Raw genomic sequence first — 17,608 nt, forward strand, 5'->3', positions numbered from 1 at the left:
TTTCCAAAATGAAACTGCCTGTCACCTTACTGGAAATGCTACGAAAGAGCAGGCTTCTAAGGTTCACAAAGGGGCAGAGGTGTTTATGTACTGTTTAAATTCATGCATTATTTCCTCTTAAACTATTTTAAGTTGCGTTTTTCAGCCAAACATTGCTATTTTTCCATTTTGTTCAATTTTGGCTAATTGGATTAAAATAAAATAGTAAATGTTGCTGTTTTTTGCATGGTACCTTTTATGGATTGGACTTGGAAACATCGAAAATTGTCTTTAAATTTATGTTCCCGGATTTTGCACATGTGCAGAGATATTTTAACTTTTATGAATTCAGACAGAATGTCCATGGTGAAAAACTAGGATTGCAAGTAAGTAATGTTTCCATTTTGTATCAAAGAAAGCCTCAATATGCCTTTTACGCACAGACAACAGACTATGAGTTGGCTTCATGATTCTAAAACTGCAGGATATCTTCAATTTCAAAAACTTTGGCTGCATTAAAAAAATATTTCTGATCTCCAACTTTCTTTACAATTGTTAATCTGTACAGACATGTTCTGTTTGTGCCTAGATTAAAAGTTCACTCACAAACACTGTGGCACTTTTGAGACCTTTTCCTAAACCCAGGCATGCTGTGCAAATGTACTGTATTGTGGAATGACCCAAGATCAAGAGTCAAATTTGTACATTGACACTGGATGTTGTTAATCATTTGACGAAGATTGGGCATTTTGTTGAATGAACTGTTGACTTACTGTAAGAAATTAGTTCATATTTTTGCTAGTCCTACTCATTTACAAGGAATTCCAGAGGATGTGATTATTGACAGAGGTAGAACCTAGGTTTACAGCAAATTTCTGGTCAGCCCTGCGTAAACAATTAGATATGGAACTTAGTTTGTCAGTTGGTTATTGCCCTCAGAAAGACAGGCATACAGAGTGTTTTACAATGTATTGAACAGTATTTGTGATATGCGGCATCAGTGTAGAGGATTGGAATGCGCTGTTGTGCTTAGTAGAATGAACCAATAACAACACCAAACATTCTGCCTTTTGAATATCATCCTTCCTTTGTATGTATGGTGTGAATCTATTATTGTACCATTGGATTTACCTTCTATGTCACCAATCCCTTAACTTCAAGAATGTTTAGTAAACGTCAGAAAATCCAGAAGACCACTCAAGAGTCATTAGAAAAATCTAAATCTAGTTATAAGCTCTATGCTAATTAGAGAAGACCTCCAGACCTACCATTTGTTGAAGTTGAGAGATTGATGACTAGAGTTTGTTTGGCCTGGACGTAAAAAGAATTGGAATCATACGATCTGTAGCGTTTTGAACTTGCATTGAATTTCTTACGTAAATTGAATCATTGCTTTTTCTGGTTCTATTCCATTCTCAACTTGTGGGGTGACCCTGCTTCCTGTTGGCTCTACCTGCAACTGATTATGTTGCTGTTAAAAACCTTTTTTAGAGATGCAGATACCTGGCAAGCATGTAAGTGCCAGATGTCACATCTCAATGGCTGTATGTATTCTCACCCTTGCCTGTGCCTTTTTCTTTTGCTGAATGCTGTGGATTGGATCCTGTTTCTCTCAAACTTCACAAATTCCTAGTGCCAGGCCGTACTGCCAATTCCTATTGCTCGATCTACAACATATGGGTGGATGTTGATATATTTGTATCCTTGAAAGGGCTCAAAGAGGTTGCATGCTCAGCTTTCAGATTAGACTCCTTTCTGGTGCACTGAGTGAGAAACATAAGACTGTTAATTTGCCCCAGTCCCTTATCCTCTGCCATGGTGCAGCTTCTGCCACTCCTACAATCCCTAGTACAGTGACTTCTCTGAAGAGCAAACCATTATCCTCCCACATACACGCAAACGTACAAGTAGGGTGTTCTTTCCCTGAGACAAGCTAATGCTAGTGCCACATCTGTGAATGGGTGTGCTATTTCGCTGTTAAGTGTTCATTTTCCTTTGTAAAGCCTTTTGGTTTGCTTTTGTGCTCGAGCCTATTGTCCTATAATTGGATGTGTTGTGGGTTGGTATGACTATGCAGATCACAACAGTTGTTGTAATGTGTTTCAGCATTCAATGCAAACATGTCGAGTTGCAGTTGATAGTGTTAGAGTATGTTATTTGGTGAAGTTTGAGCGCCTGTTTGAGTGCAGTCTTAATTATATGTGGACTGCTGCAAGAAGGTATTCCCACTGTTCTATGTGTTTTGCTCTTTATGGAGTTGTTTTTTAGAAGTTCAATGAGAGATACGAGTTGCATTTCAGATTTGTTGTCTGTCTTTGGAGTGGTTGCTGTTTACTGCAATGCATAGTTAAATTGTTGCCTTGATGGAGTATAGGCATATTTGTAGTCTGAAAGGTGTATATTGTATGAATGGTGTAGTACATGAGCATGGCTGTATGTTCATTCTTTCCATTTAAAGGTTTTGGTTATGTGTCCCTCGACGAGAACAATATTAGGAGGTTGGCCTAACCTATGTGTTGCATGCCTCATCATTTTCCTTGATTGTCATTTTGTTATCCTAGTAGGTTGGATCTTCATTTTTGCTGCACAGCACATGTTCACTACTAGATCTTGTGTTGAGATGAGGTAGCAATGCGCAATAAGTTCGTATTTTGCTTATTTGTTGTGTCTGTGGGCTTCTGCATTACGTTATGTTTGATTATGCATATATCTGCGTGCAAGCTGTATAGTTGCGTGCTTCATACTATTGGTAAGGTTATTTGGCAAGGTCTGTTCAAGTCATTGGCAGGTTTGTGTGGTTGCATGCTGCCTTCCTGGTTTTCTGATTGTGGTTTGAGTATGGTTGTTCTGTTTGTTACTTTTGTATTGTGATTTGGCGTTTTATAGTTATTAATCATTCTGAATTCTGCACAGCACGCTTTAGGATGCCGTTTCCTTTTCTATCTAACAGGGGATCTGCAGGAGTTCTTGAGCTAATCCCTCATGTTGGGGTATTTATGTCGGAAATTCTGTTATCCTGGTTCCATGAAGTTGGCTTTATTTCTCAACAGTGTAATATGTATGATTTGTGGGCAGGCTGTCCGAGGATGCATAATTCTTACCATGGTTCGTTTTTGTAAGTGTTGGTTTGTTGTAAATGTTTTACTGGTTCTTGTTGTAAAGTGAGGAGCACTATGTACTGTCTTGTGTGTAGTCTTGCGTCATTTGTCAGCATTCCCCATATTAATGGTGTAATGGGGAATATATGTGTGCCGAAGATTCCAACAGTTCAGCTGGAGAACTCGGTTGTGTTGGGGGTGGGTGAAGAGCAACATCCTCCATATGGGAAGCCACACCCTCACCTAACACTGCCACAAGCACCAGGAACGCATGCCTGTTCATCTACCAGGAATCATAGCTTAATTCGGAGTCTGCATATCTTAAGCCAGAGGCCCAAGAGAAAGTTGTCAACATTCCTGTGGATGGTAAGAATCTGTACGATTCCCAAATGGATGAGGTCCTCAAGCACAGCAAGAAGTAAAACTTGGCCAAATCATTGAGTGTCATCCACTACCACCAAGACTTCTTTCACTCTTCCAGTCAGTGAAGATCTTCCAGTTTTGAGTTTTTTTCACTCCAAAGCCATGGCTGGAGCCTTCTCAGGGAACCAGCAGTCGAAGAGGGAAGGAGAAGTCATCCTCTTCAATCTCAGCTGAGAGCAAGATTATTAATGACTTCTCTGGAGACCAGCACCTGACCATCTCCAGAGGCTCACTTCACTCTAGTTGGCAAAAGGCTTTCTCTCAACTACTACCGCTAACTTCAGATAATCATTGATGTTTCAGCGACAAAGTACTCATTTGCTGAAGAGTCTCTACATCTGCCCCCATGCAGCCCATCTTTTTCCAAGCTCACACCACAAGAACTTCTGCAGGAGATGAAGAGTGTCCTCCTCTTAGGAGGAATGGTGCCCCAAGAAAGGGATCAAGATGTTACCCTCACTATTACCATTTCATGAAATGGTGGCAGAGCTCCACAGTCTAAAGCCATTTACTTTCAATGCAGATGTACAAGGTGATTTGCAGCTGGCTTAGACAAAGAAGTGGACCTTCTGAATGCCTACTTCCAGGAATCCCTAAACCCAGCTGGCAGGAGCATATGAAGTATCTCCACTTTACAGTGGGTAAACCACAATACCAGTACAGAATGCACAGAAAACCAAGGGATACATTTAAACATTCACGGTTAGAGGAAGGTTTCATACTACATAGCACAAAGTTTGTGTTTTTACTACCAACTTCCTTTGTCCTTGTTCACTGGGATGTTTATGGCTCAGAGAAGCTGGGGCTATAAGGGGTAATCTTAGGTGATATGCCCTTCTCATGGATTCATGAATGATGTATATTTTCATGGTGCACCTTCAAAGACATTATCTGAGATGACCCAGGTATATGTGGGGTGGTATTATCCTTTGTCACATTGTTAGGATGGTTGGAGTATCGCTGATCAAAAGAGCCTAAAACGACAATATGGGTAATATATGTTGGGCCATATGTATGAAACTTAGGTTTTGCGATTCTCAAATAGTGATTGTTAGAGAATTGCTATTTGAGAATCGCAAAATGCTATGTATGTAGGATTTTTCAAATAATCCTACATATTCCTTAATTGCGAATCACAAATTGAAATTAGCAATTAAGGAATACCTCCTTATTCATTCCTATGGGCCTAGAGGCCCATAGAAATGAATGGGAAGACATTCTCAATTTGCGATTCTCAATTAGAGAATCGCAAATTGAGAATGCAATTTCAAGGGTGCCAGGGTGTCAAAAGGACACCCTGTTGTACCCCTGAAATGTGCAAGAGTGCACATGTGTGTCACATACATGCCCTAAGGGCCCTAAGGGCATGTATGACGTTGAAAAATTCAAAAAAAGTGCATTTTTCAAAGAAATTGCAAATTGCCACCAACTTGAAGTTGGTGGTAATTTGCGATTCCTTAAGGCCAAATTGCACTTTTTCTGTGCTTCTTACATTGCATTTAAGGAATAGCAATTTGCGAATCATTATTTTGCTGGGCAGTTTTGCTTTCATACATACCATTAAGCCTGTTTGTGATCGCAAACGCCGAAATTCTGCGAATTTCGACGTTTGCGATCGCAATTAGGAATTATACATATGGCCCCGTAGAGTCTTCTGAAACTTGTTACTGAGTCCTAACTGACACATGGAGTTCAGGCCAGCATAAATATCCAGTTCCTGGTTAGTAAGATTTTCGTTCATTTGATTAAATTAAACCATGTGTGTTTTTCCTTCTCACGTCATGTCCTTCTGTATCAAGTATGCCGTGCTCTACATGGACTTCCCTAGATTTCGAGAGATCTGTTGCAAGTTGCATTTCATTTTATCACCAATGTGTGTAACCAACAGAGATTAATGTGTTTTTCTGACTAGTTGGTAGTTCCCCTTCTCTTTTTGCCCATTCACGGATATCCAAGTGCTTGATTCATAAAGCTGCTGTGCATTGTGCAAATATTGTAATTTTTGTTCATAGCGTCGTACAATCTGTTATTCATATGTTTGCTCGTTTCTGTTACCTGGGTCTTCATTATTCTTATTATTTGAAACACACAGGTATTGAGCAGAGTATTGAGCAGGAAGAAGCATTGAACAGATCATCTGCTGACTTGAGAATACGAAAAACCCAGGTGAGAGTTTACTGTATTCCAGACACTATCCCTAGACCAGTTGTATCTCTGCAGACAGTAATAGAAGTGATTCAGTGCTCCTCTACAGTAACGTGTAACACACCTCCTTGGTGTTGAGAACAATCCATCTGAATGTGCTCCTTTTCCAGTTCGTTATCACCTATTAAATAATATTCCAATTTAGAGCACTGCCCCATTACTTAAGATATTGATTTTCTTAATCACTGCATTTCAGTACATTTCAGTAGATACGTTCTTTGATGCATTCGTCAATTTAGGTATGCATGTTGTTCCTTTTAGGATGCAGATGGGAATTGCTTGCTTTTCTTGTTCCAAAATGGCGGCGATAACTCATTCAAGTGCTCACCCACCTCCCTGATGCTTCCAAAGAGTACATAGATATTCCACCAGCTCACTAGCGCTTGAACCATTTTGCTTATTGTGGTCCTTGCCGAGTATGGTTGCATTTTGTTCTTTCAGATTAAGGAGGTCATTTAGACCTTGTCGGACTGATCCTCAAATGCCTGTTGCAGTGCAGGCATCGCCTCTGCAGGCTCGGCCGTAGGAACATATGTAAGTAAAACCATAGATCGATGGTGGATTTCTACCATGATGACAGGATTATCTTCAGTGTAATAAAACAGTGGTGATCAGTGCGGCATGCGATAATGGAAAGGCGTGTTGGCCGGCAGTCACTGACAGGTAAAACAATAACTGCCATGGCACCTGAAGTCAGCCGTAATAGGGGGAGAGCGTTTCAACACCAGATCAGCTGGAAAACTGCCAGCAAACAGGGTTTACCTAACATCGGAGCAGGCAGTCATTAGGAAAACAGACATTCCCTGACAAATAAATGATGAGGCATATGAGAGGGGTTGGCCCATAGATCAGTCACTAGTTTTACTCCCTGTTTTATACCACCAACCTCTAAATGACCCCGCTAAGGTCTGTTATGATAAAAACCTTCAAGGTAATTCCTTTTCTCTTTTTTCATGTAACTATTGAACACTGCAGTGATTCTCACTTCATTGAACTGGGATACTTAGAAGCATAGTCTGCTCAGACTCTTTTATATATGTGATGTGTATACTGCACACAGTTTCCGCTGTAGGTACTTGACCTACTTATTTGATATATGATTTTCCATCCCATATGCTGTCTTTGCTTTATGCTGGGGGGGCTGTGATGCCATCCAAATGGGTTATTTCTCCTTCAAGGTAATGCCATTGTAAACCATGAGCACTGAATTGTCCACCCCACACATTCTGGGGAACTTTTCATAATAAATATTTATAGATTTTCATTGGAATAGAAAATTTACTTGTTTAAGCATGTTTTAGCAGCTTATTTAGAGGCAATATTGGCTAGATTCCATTTCTAAAAAAAACAGCCAGTTTAAAAATAAAGTCGCCAATCAAATATTCTGAAAAGAAAATTCTCTTTTAGTAACCTTTGTTTTAAGGAAAATCAAGGGAAAACTTGGGCAGTGTAGCCAGAAGGCTTCTGTCATATAGGGCAGGAAAACTGACCATGCAGATCCAAAGGATCCCAAAACTTCTATATTCCATAATGCTCTGTGAGTGACTAATGGTGGTATGAACCTAGGGCACTGCGCTCCTCTTGGCAAGTCATTTTCGGACAGAAATGGCATCTCTTTTTGTGAAATGTCCTTTGTGTGGCAGACAGAAGGTGTGGTGCGATCCTCATGATCCTCTTCTGTGGACTCATCTTCCTAACAAATGCCAATTCTGCCTCAAGTTGGCTATAGAGAAGATTAGAAATGCAGTGATTGATTGATTGATTGATTGAGGGGTTGGAGTGGCTGAGTGAGAGGTGGGTCTGGTGGACATCTGGAGAACTCTTCATCCCCATACGAGAGATTACACCTTTTATTCCCACTCGCACAAAATGTGCACAAGGATAGATTATTTCCTGGGCACCCCTGGCATTGTATCACAGATTTGCGGAAATAGTACCGCGCTCACTGTCAGAACATGCAGCAGTAACTTTCATGTTATCCATTCCGTTAACCCAATCACCTTCCAGAATCTGGCGTCACCGGGACACGCTTTTGCATCTGCCCGCAGTAGTCCAGCAGATTAATAAAGTGCTGCAGGACTTCCTCGCCACGAACAATAACCCAGAGATTTCTGTCACTACCCTTTAGGAAACTCAGAAAGCAGTGATAAGCTGGGAATTTATTGCGATCTCGGTAGACAACAAAATCCATAGAGATAAGTGCGAACAGCTCTCTAGTCAGTTCCAGCAACTGAAGCCTATTCATAAGTAGACTGGGGCTCCCCAGATTTGATGACAGGTAGAAGCTGTGTGTACCCAGTTGGTGGGCATCGACCTTGACTGAGCGGAGCATGCTGTGCTCCATCTGCGCTACACCTTCTATGTCGGGGGGGGATTGACGTGGGCAACTGTCGGCCAACAGGTTTGCTTGTCTAGCGATAAGCGACGGGAGTCTCAACCGTGTTTGACACAGCTGGGATAGAACAGAATGAGGACACACTAATAGCGGAGGTGTTCCTCCAATTCTACATGGACCGCTACGTGGCACACGTGCTTCCTTTGGATGCTCCAGCTCGCTATCTCCAAGATGCTGCGACACCCAAACTAACGCAGGACCAGGCTGCGAGTCTGGATTCCCTGATTCAGAATTAATAGGTGGTGTTGGCTATCTCTAGTCAGAAACCACTGAAATCCCCTGGCCGGACGGCTTCTCTGCGCTTTTCTAGAAGACGTTTTGCCCCACATTAGCCCCTATGCTCGCTAGAGTATTCAATGCCATTGGGGATTCTTCCACACTCCCACCTCCCATGCTAATGGCATCCATAGTGGTCATCCCTAAACCGGGCAAGGATAGGCGTCATTGCGCCTCCTAAAAGCTGATATCCTGATATCCTTATTGAACGTTGACCTTAAATTGTTTACTGGGATCTTGGCTACGCGATTGACCACTTTCTTGACAGTTCGGATAGACCCGGATCAGGCAGGGTTTGTCCCCAATTGCCAATGCAGCTACAATACGAAACAGATACTTATCGATAAGGCGCAGCGCTTTGACAAGAAACGCATGCTCCTATCCATCGATGTGGAGAAGGAGTTCAATAGGGTTCATTGGCCATATATGAGGGAGACCCACCAACACTTTGGCTTCCAGGACCCATTCCTACAATGTATCTTTAGCAGTTATATACAACCTCGGCAACAATGCTTGTGAATGGATACTCCTCTCCCGCCTCCCCAATCTGCAGGGGCAATGGACAGGGGTGTCCGCGATCTCCCCTACTGTTTTCACTTTATATGGAGCCCATGGCCCAAATAATCCCTGATAACCCTTTCATATCTGGGGTTCGCTAAGAGGGGGAAAGACATACGATCAGTCTTTACACGGACGACGTTATAGCCACTTTAAATGATCCCTTAGTCTCCCTCCCAGCATTCTTGGCCGAACTTGAGCTGTTTGCGCGAGTGGCGGCATTTAAAGTAAATGTCCACAAGTCCCAAGCTTTCAATCTTTTGCTTCAGATCCCCACGCTCTCTGAGCTACAACATTCTTACCTTATCCATTGAGCAAATACAATTGACTCTGCACCGATGGAGACCACATAGCCTTTTCTGGTTGGGTCGTATAGTGGCAGTAAAGATGACTATACTTCTGAAGATACTCTTTCAGGTCTTTCCAGTGGAGCCGTCTCCAGGGACCCCCACACTCTCCAGCAGGAGGTCAACAGCTTTGTACGAGCGAATAAGTGGCCTTGTTTGCACAGAGACCTCTGTTGCAGACCCCCAAGGGAGAGAGGCCTTGACGTACCAAATCTGCTGTGATATTTCCAAGTTCTACAACTTAAAACTTTTCTGCAGTGGTTCCCTGAATCCGAAAAGCATTAGATTTTTATGGATATGGCTGTGGCGGGCCAGTCCCTGTGGAAGATTCCCTTTCTCCAAAAATTGCTGCATCCGAAAAGCTTGTATCCATCTCCCAATACACAAGCCTTTTTTCCGCATTGAACAAGGTGACTGAATGTGACTTCGTCCTATCCCACACTACTGACACCTATAGTGGACTACCCTGATTCCACTCCAGGCCTCAACTCAACAGCCTTTAGTTTTACACTTACCTTTCGCTGTAGATAGTATGACACACGATCCTGAAGAAGTGTCCTGTATACTTTATTAACTTTATTAACTTCAGAGACACGAAACATGTCGATCATCTGAGAGTATGGCCCATACATCTAGACACCTTAAGACTAGGTTAAGCCCCTCTCCACCTTTTTAACTAGGCAGTTTACCTACAGAATAAAGTTGGGATAGGACTGACTGACCTATTTTAAACTCACCTTTCTACTACATCGACACAAACTTGGCATCTCACCCCCACTGCACCCACCAGCAGGAACAAACGATCCCAGATAAAGAGCCCCGGTTTCGGGTGCCCGTCAGGTATTGCAGCGCCGACCTGACGAGGGGCAGGTTCAAATGATGAAGCATGACACCTAGCTTGCTGGGTGTGTGAGAGCCCTAGTTCAAAAAGGAGGATTCCCCCTCCTTCCTTCTTGCATTCACTAGTGGTTTACCTGTGACCTCACCACGGGTCTCCATTATTTCCTTTAAACCATCATAGATGAACTGTGTACCTTTTTTCAAATATGGTTGGCACGTTATCACTGCTTATAGAACATATCACTTGCAAACCTCTTTCAGAGTGTTGGTTGTCAATGATTTAATAGAGGGTATGACAATGAGTACTTTTTCTGCCAGTAAGAGGACCTTCCCATCCTTGTAAGTTGAAATTGTGCTTTCAAGACATATTGACTATCAGTTGTATTCAATTCCCAAAGTTTCTCAGCAACATGTGGCAGGTGAAGTAGCATTCCACCTAGCTATTGCTTCAGCTTGCAGAGCTAGTGAAATTCAGACTTTAGTTTCCTTTGAATCATGTGCGATTTTCCATAAGAACAAAGTGGTCCTGCAGTGGAACCCAGGATTGCTTCTGAAGGTAATTTCGGATTTCTGATGTATACTTCTAACCCCAGGTTCCGTGACTTAAGAATCTCTCTCCAGGCACCAGACTGGATCTGGAAAGCTCTTTGCAGCGGCACCCATGAGACAGCAAGTGGCACACAGTCTTCGTCAGGACTCCATCCCACCTTTGGACATGACGACACGATGCATACATTTAGGAACCTCCTTATCACTTCCTCTTTTTCTGTGGCTTTTGACATGGGCCAGGAGCTCTGCACCTACTGTTTTTCCTTTTTTTAACTGAAGTTTTCCAAACTACTTTTGACAGTATGCAGTGATATATCCCCCTAAAACAACAGGTTTTCAGCTATGTGGTGTGTATCACAAGCAAAAGGCAGTGGACAGGCACATAAAAGGCGAACAGCCACAAGTAATACATTACTTCTTGAATTGTATGTCCTTCATGTCCAAAAGCCTATCCATGGTATGAACATCTGAGGACAGTCCCTCTGACTATCAATAAGGGCCTAAGTAAACAAAGGAGTGAGTGTAACATAACTCACAAGCTAATAAAATGAAATCCGCGTGGACAGAAAGACACTAAACAATACATTTTTAATGAAAAATGAAACCTCCCTTCAATTCAGTGATTTTAAATTGGTTATGCCTCTGTTCCTTGTGAAACTTCAGAAATTTTAAAGATTGACAGGATGTTTGTACCTGTGTTTTATACTGATCATGCTGCTACCTCATTTGGAATGACTGAGGCTGTAAAGATTGTAAACATTTTGAGCCTGATTCACAAATTATATTTTTGAAGAGGTTCACTACTTTTGAGGATAATCACAAACAGCACTTTTCTCTAGTTACTTGCACTTTTCTTTTAATTTACACTTTTGTAGTAAGTCCTTTACTGCGCTTGGCCAACCACTGGTACTGCAACACAACCCCCTAGAAGATAATGGAAGTAGGGACTTAAAATAAAACCAGCAATTAAACACTGTTACATTAAATTATTTATAATACTTAAAAATATAAATACAAATAAATGAATATTGTTCTCAGCCCTTCCCCGCTTTCCTTCTTTGGGCAAGACAAAGTCAGGAAACGGGTCCAAACACAAAATGTCCAACGGAGGCCCATCACCTTCGTTCTGCTCCTGTTCTCGTTAAAGTCCCACAGGCAGTGCTTAAAGGGGCTGAGCCTGGCATTCACGGCTGATTCCAACCTAAATCCGTTCTGGAGTCAATGCACCCTACATTCTGTGGACCATTATTGACTTAGTGGTCTGCCTTTGGGACTTCGATTTTGTTTGAGACCTCCAGTTGCCCTTCATCCGGCAGGTGCTCCTCTGGTGCCAGCTAGCCTTGTTCGACCTCATCCCATCCATCTCTGCCATCAGGCCATGCTTTGACTCCTTTGCTGCAGGGTCCACTGGTCGTTCTGACCCAAATGTCATTACCGGCTCCAATGGCTACTGGTCACAATTTCACCTTTACTCTTATGGAAGATTTGAAGCTGAGGTTGGCTAGAGATCGTCTCATGTTGTGCAGTCAGAAGACCAGGGCATAAACCCAGGCTGAGGATGCCTTTCAAGGACTGGAGCTTGTTCCACATAATAAAGACGGTGAAGAGGAGACAGACCACTTACCTCCCCCTAGTTACTCATTACACTGATGATAGGTTATTCCTTGATTAGAAAAATGCTAGCGGGGTAGCCACGCCACTAGAAACATAATTGAATCTCTAGAGGCCATAACTGATGAAAGGTGCCTTTTTAGAGTGGTAGTTTTCAGAGCAACAGAGTTGTTGGATCTTCAGTGGATCTAACAGTTTCCCTGTCCCCTTCCTTATGCACAGTCGGATCTCAAGTTGCTCCTTTCTTTTCTGGGCAAGCTCCCTTTGAGCCTCTGGACAGTTATAATTTGAGGTTCATGACTCCCAAGACTGTCTTTCTCATTGCCATTACTTCTGCGTATTGTGTCCGGAGGCTTTAGGAGTTTCCAGTCCAGCTTCTCTTATACGACAAGCTGGTTCTTCGAACTCATGTATCTTACCTTCTAAGAATGGTGTCACCCTTATATGTGGGGCTGTCTATCACATTCCCTATGTCCTTTTCTCTGCCATATGCCTTTAAGAAGGATGTGAGGCTCGACGTCTTGGCACATGTACCTCTGCGTTCAATCATAAACCAGAAGAGTATTATGATTCGAGTTCAACGAGCTGCTATAACAGAGACTCTCAGGTGATCCAAATAACTAATAAGTGCAGTTCTGCCCGTAATCCTTCGTATTCATAGGGCATATATAACCCCCGGTCAAAATAGTAATGACGACAAACCGATATAACGGCCGGCCGTCCTCAATTGCAATGGGGCATGAATAACCCCCAGTAAAGACCGACAGGACGACCCACCCATCTAACGCCCGTCCGTCCTTATTGTCGATCTTATCGCCTTTGTCTCAGAGAACTCGAAAAACACGTTTTTCTGGGGTTATATATGCCCTATATGCTCTTCTAGTCTATGATTGAACGCAGATGTCTTGTGCCAGGACTCTGGGCCACTAGAACCGCTTCTGATATTTGAGAAATAATTTTCCTCGTTTATCTGTATAAAGACTGCTCAAGAGGTACGTGTGCCAGGACTCTGGGCCACTGGAACCGCTTCTGACCTTGGAGAAAAATCTCCTTGCTTATCTGTATAAAAGACTGTTTAGGAGAACGAGGCCTGAAAACGTTTGGAATACCTGGTTTAGGACCTTTTTTCTGGAACCACAAGAGATTACCGAGCCCTGACGAAGTTCCAATGGAACGAAACGCGTTGGCTGAGGTTTTAAAAGATTGAAAAGAATAAAGGACTTAATTTTGGATAAACTGGAAGTTCTTTGAATTTTGCTACTTGGTGCACCGTCCCTTTTTTTAAAAATTCCGGTATCTGTTTCACAGTGGAACATACGTGTGGCGAGCTCCGGACGTGTTTTTTTCACAAACCAAGGACTTACAGATTGACTTTGAAACTGAGGTTCCTAACCATGGTCAGCCACACTGTTTGTCCTTAACCGCTTACTACAGCACCGGACCTTGTTTCATATGATTTCACCCCGCTTCAGCCGCACTCCACTCAGTGCCATAGCTATCCAGCAGCATACAGTACCACAATGCAGCACCCACTTAACAAAACAAGGTGTTTTGCTCCTTAACCTCTGTCAACACAAGCACCATCCAATCGGTGAGCAGTTCACTCACTCTCCACAGGACCTTTTACTTCTGTGTCCTTTGCAGTTTGAAGAATGGGGTATTTTTTCAACTCCCCGGACGCAAACATACTCTAAGCAGGGAGTCAAAATTAATGGGTACATTTGCTAAGTGCATGTTCTCATCTACCATCCTTGCCCTCAGATCAGTCAATATCAGCTGCCACCTATGGGGTTACCCATTTGCATGGTGGGACCGAGTGGCGGATATCCTGCCAGCTGTCCCTGATGACACATGGGCAAACCTGCAATGCCTCATTATGGATGTCCAGGATACAGTAAAGTAATCTATACGTTCAGGTCGGGACAATATCGTCTGTCTGGGTAGAGCAGTTAGAAACAGCATGGTGCTTCAGCACCTTGCCTGGATTCGCTCCACTGAATCCTTTTCAAACAAAGTCCAGCAATTCGTAATGGACATGCCGTTTGATGCCTCTAGGTTCTTTGGTGTGAAGGCAAACTCATCCTTGTAAAGATTGAAAGACAGCAAAGTCACTGCATGCTCTCTAGGCCTAGATCTGGATGCTTGGCATGTCCCCCACCGATTCTACCACTTTCCAGGTTGGGCAGGGGATACCAGCAAAGGCAATGCCAGAATATGCCTCTACAACCGAAAGAATCTCAGTCTTTTCAGGGTAGATGCTGGTGATCGGGTCGACAGAATCCAGGCCCCCAGGGCAATGCCTTACCCAAACTTGAACTCCCTGAAGCTGCAGAAGAACTGCTTTAAGTTACCCTCTGTAGCTAACGAACACCCAGTGGGAGGACATATTTCCCCATACCACAAAACCTCCTGGAGGGACACTTGTCCATAGCTGCAAAGTAGTTCAGGCTCTCTTAGCCAAGGGACCAATAGAATGGATGCTGGTATCAGAGATTGGGACTGGTTTCTACTCTCATTATTTCGTGGTGCCAAAGGACAGAGGCCTTGATCCTATCCTAGACCTTTGCCCTCTAAACTACTTCCTCCAGACCAACAAGTTCAAAATAATCACCCCGGGACAAGCTCTGTCTGCCTGAATCCAGAAGGCTGGATCAGGGCACTGGATTTGCAGGACTCTTATTTTCACTTCCCCATCCTGCAATCTCACATACGTTACCTGAGGTTTCATGTAGGCCAAGTGCACTTTCAGTTTTCCATGCTTCCCTTTGGCATTACCAGTAACGTTCTAAACCTTCTCTACTCTGCAACACATCCGAGACATTCATGCTATGATCCTGAGGTTTAAACCTCTGGCCTGGGTTTCAGTGAGAGTAGCTCCAAAGCTTCTGGACCTATTGGCCTCCAGCATCCTACTCGTGGACCTCACAGGTGGCACATGGAAACTTTGCATTGGGATCTGAAGTCTCACAGGGCTCAGAATAAGGAGAATATGTTGGATTCCTTCCAGGTGTCGGGAGAGACTGCAAAAGATATGCAGTGATGGTTGCTCAACCCCAGTTAGACCAGCAGCAGACCTCTTTCCCTACCCCCATCCAGAGTTAAATATTGTGACAGATGCATCATTGCTGGGTCGGGGAGGTAATCTGGGAGAGATGACTATCAGACTGTGATGTGTCCCTCTGACAAACCATGGGAATAGAAGATTCTTACTGTGAGAATCCTTGTTAAACCCTATTAGGAGAAATAGAATCAGGCTTTGACTACTGTAATTTTGCATACTGTTGTAATGTATTTGACTGTATATCAGTAGGCCTGCCTGAATTGGTTATGATGACAAGTCATCTATAACAGCTGTAGGCCTGGTTGGTGCTCTATAAAAAGTTGTGCTTCAGATGACATAGGTCTGGTTTGATTATTATAAAAAGGTACAACATAGACAGTAGGCCTGATTTATTTACCATGCAACACATATTTTAAAGCTAATACACCTTTACGGGTAATTGATTTCTCACTGTGTTAAAACCTGCTGTCAGTTATTGTTTTTGCACAAAATCTCACAGATAACCTTTTTAGGGAAAGATGGTGGTTAAGCCCTTTGACATAAGGTTAGAAATAGAAGGTTTGCAATGTAATAATTATTGCTGGACACTTTTTGGAAGGCCTGACAGTCTTTTCTGTCGACCAGGATCTTGTAATATAAAACATATTGCATACATAAAATAAATATGCCTTCATAGCATGTGTGACTGTGGATACACATGCTTAGCATACTCCTGCCATGTAGTGCTGGGCTCAGATGTGTGCAAATTGTTTTTATTTTAGAAGTCTATCGAGTCACAAGATGACTTCTTCTTTGGTGTACATGTCTCCTAGGCATTGACTCCACTTTTTTCCACCATTGAGTCTGTTGTATCCTGAATACATTAGTCAGCCCTTTTAAGTACCATTTTGATTCTGTCGCGTCAGATTTGACAAACATTGGTTCCTTTATCTACCCATTATGTGAAATTCTTTGTTAACACTGAAAACCATTGCCAAGTTCCCCTTGGTAGGCGAGTGCCAGCGCTAATCATCCATCACCTAAGAAGGTTGCATGAATGATGGAACAGACACCTTTTCCAAAATGCTCCTGCTTCAATTCGAAATGCATCGCACTATGTCTGTAACATGTGCCTGTCTCCTGTGCAAGACGACACTTCTTGTGCATTGTGAGTCGCTTTCTATTCCAAAAAGCTACTGTGATACTGAAGGAAATGGTGCTGGGCACACCTGAAGATGGACCAACAGAGTTCCACTGAGAATCTGTACATCTTGTAGGAAGAAAATTGCTTTGGCACAAAGAACAGGAAGACACCAGGCCTTCTTTTCTGCCAGCAACTCACCCCTCATCCTGCCCGGATACCGTGTTATTGAGTGTGTTGGAGCATGAGATGGAGGACATCAAGCCAACAACGAAGACTTATGGCCCTCGCATCAAGACCACGCCTAGGGTCGTGTTCATGCAGAAGCACCTATTTATCCACCCTGTTGTAAGTGAGATCATGGCAAAACCACCTGCACTGGTGCCTCCAGAATCTCTTCATTGAAAGAGGAGATTGGCCTTCAAGAGGAAACATTCCTCCAAGCCTCCCTGCCTGTAGTCAGCACCAAAGATGTGAAAGGGAAGAGCCACCAGTCCTCTTTCTCCTTAGGAAACCCCACCTCTATCTCTAGCACCACCCCACACCCACATGTACTACCCACACTGCCTCCACCAGACTCCCCAGACGGGTCCTCTCTCTCCTATTCAGACACAGGTGGTCTGTATAGCCCCTTTGACCCATATAAACACCCTTCAGGCCGAGGCCCCACTGATGATCACTGGGACAACTTCAGTATAGACCACCAAGGTGATCCTGATTTAGACCACTATGCGGTAATACCCTTACCACTTGATGACACCACTGCCTATTGTCAGGTGATTGAAAAGGCCACCTTTGACATGCATGGGTGAAGACTTCCTTCTGTAGATCAGAGCCTACCATCCAAGTCTTACCCATCTTGAAGGGGATCTTAATATCTGCTACTGACAACTTTATGGAGCCTACTTTTTTGACCCCAGAGGTTGAAAACCAGTTCAAACCCTCCACTAGTGTTGCTGCATACATCAGGAGCCAGGTTCCTCCTGACTCTGGTGGTCCACACTGCCTGCAAGCATTCCTCTGTCCAGGGGACTGTTGATGCTCCTCCCCCAGACAAGGGGAGCAAAAAGATTGACGTGGGCTCCAGAACGATTCTGTATTTCAAAAAAATGCTTCAAACTCAGTTGTTGACAATTTGTCTTCAAT

General features: G+C 43.2%; 1 protein-coding gene across 1 annotated transcript in view; it reads left to right on the forward strand.

The window, feature by feature from the left end:
* The window catches only part of STX1A (syntaxin 1A), a 672,774-nt gene that overhangs the window by 427,856 nt on the left and 227,310 nt on the right, over positions 1-17,608 (forward strand). The window contains exon 5 of the mRNA XM_078679566.1: positions 5,593-5,666. Coding sequence (XP_078535692.1) covers positions 5,593-5,666 — 74 coding nt within the window. The remainder of the gene's footprint in view (positions 1-5,592; positions 5,667-17,608) is intronic.

Source organism: Lissotriton helveticus, chromosome 3_1 (genome assembly GCF_964261635.1).
Source record: "Lissotriton helveticus chromosome 3_1, aLisHel1.1, whole genome shotgun sequence".
Classification (NCBI taxonomy): Eukaryota; Metazoa; Chordata; class Amphibia; order Caudata; family Salamandridae; genus Lissotriton; species Lissotriton helveticus.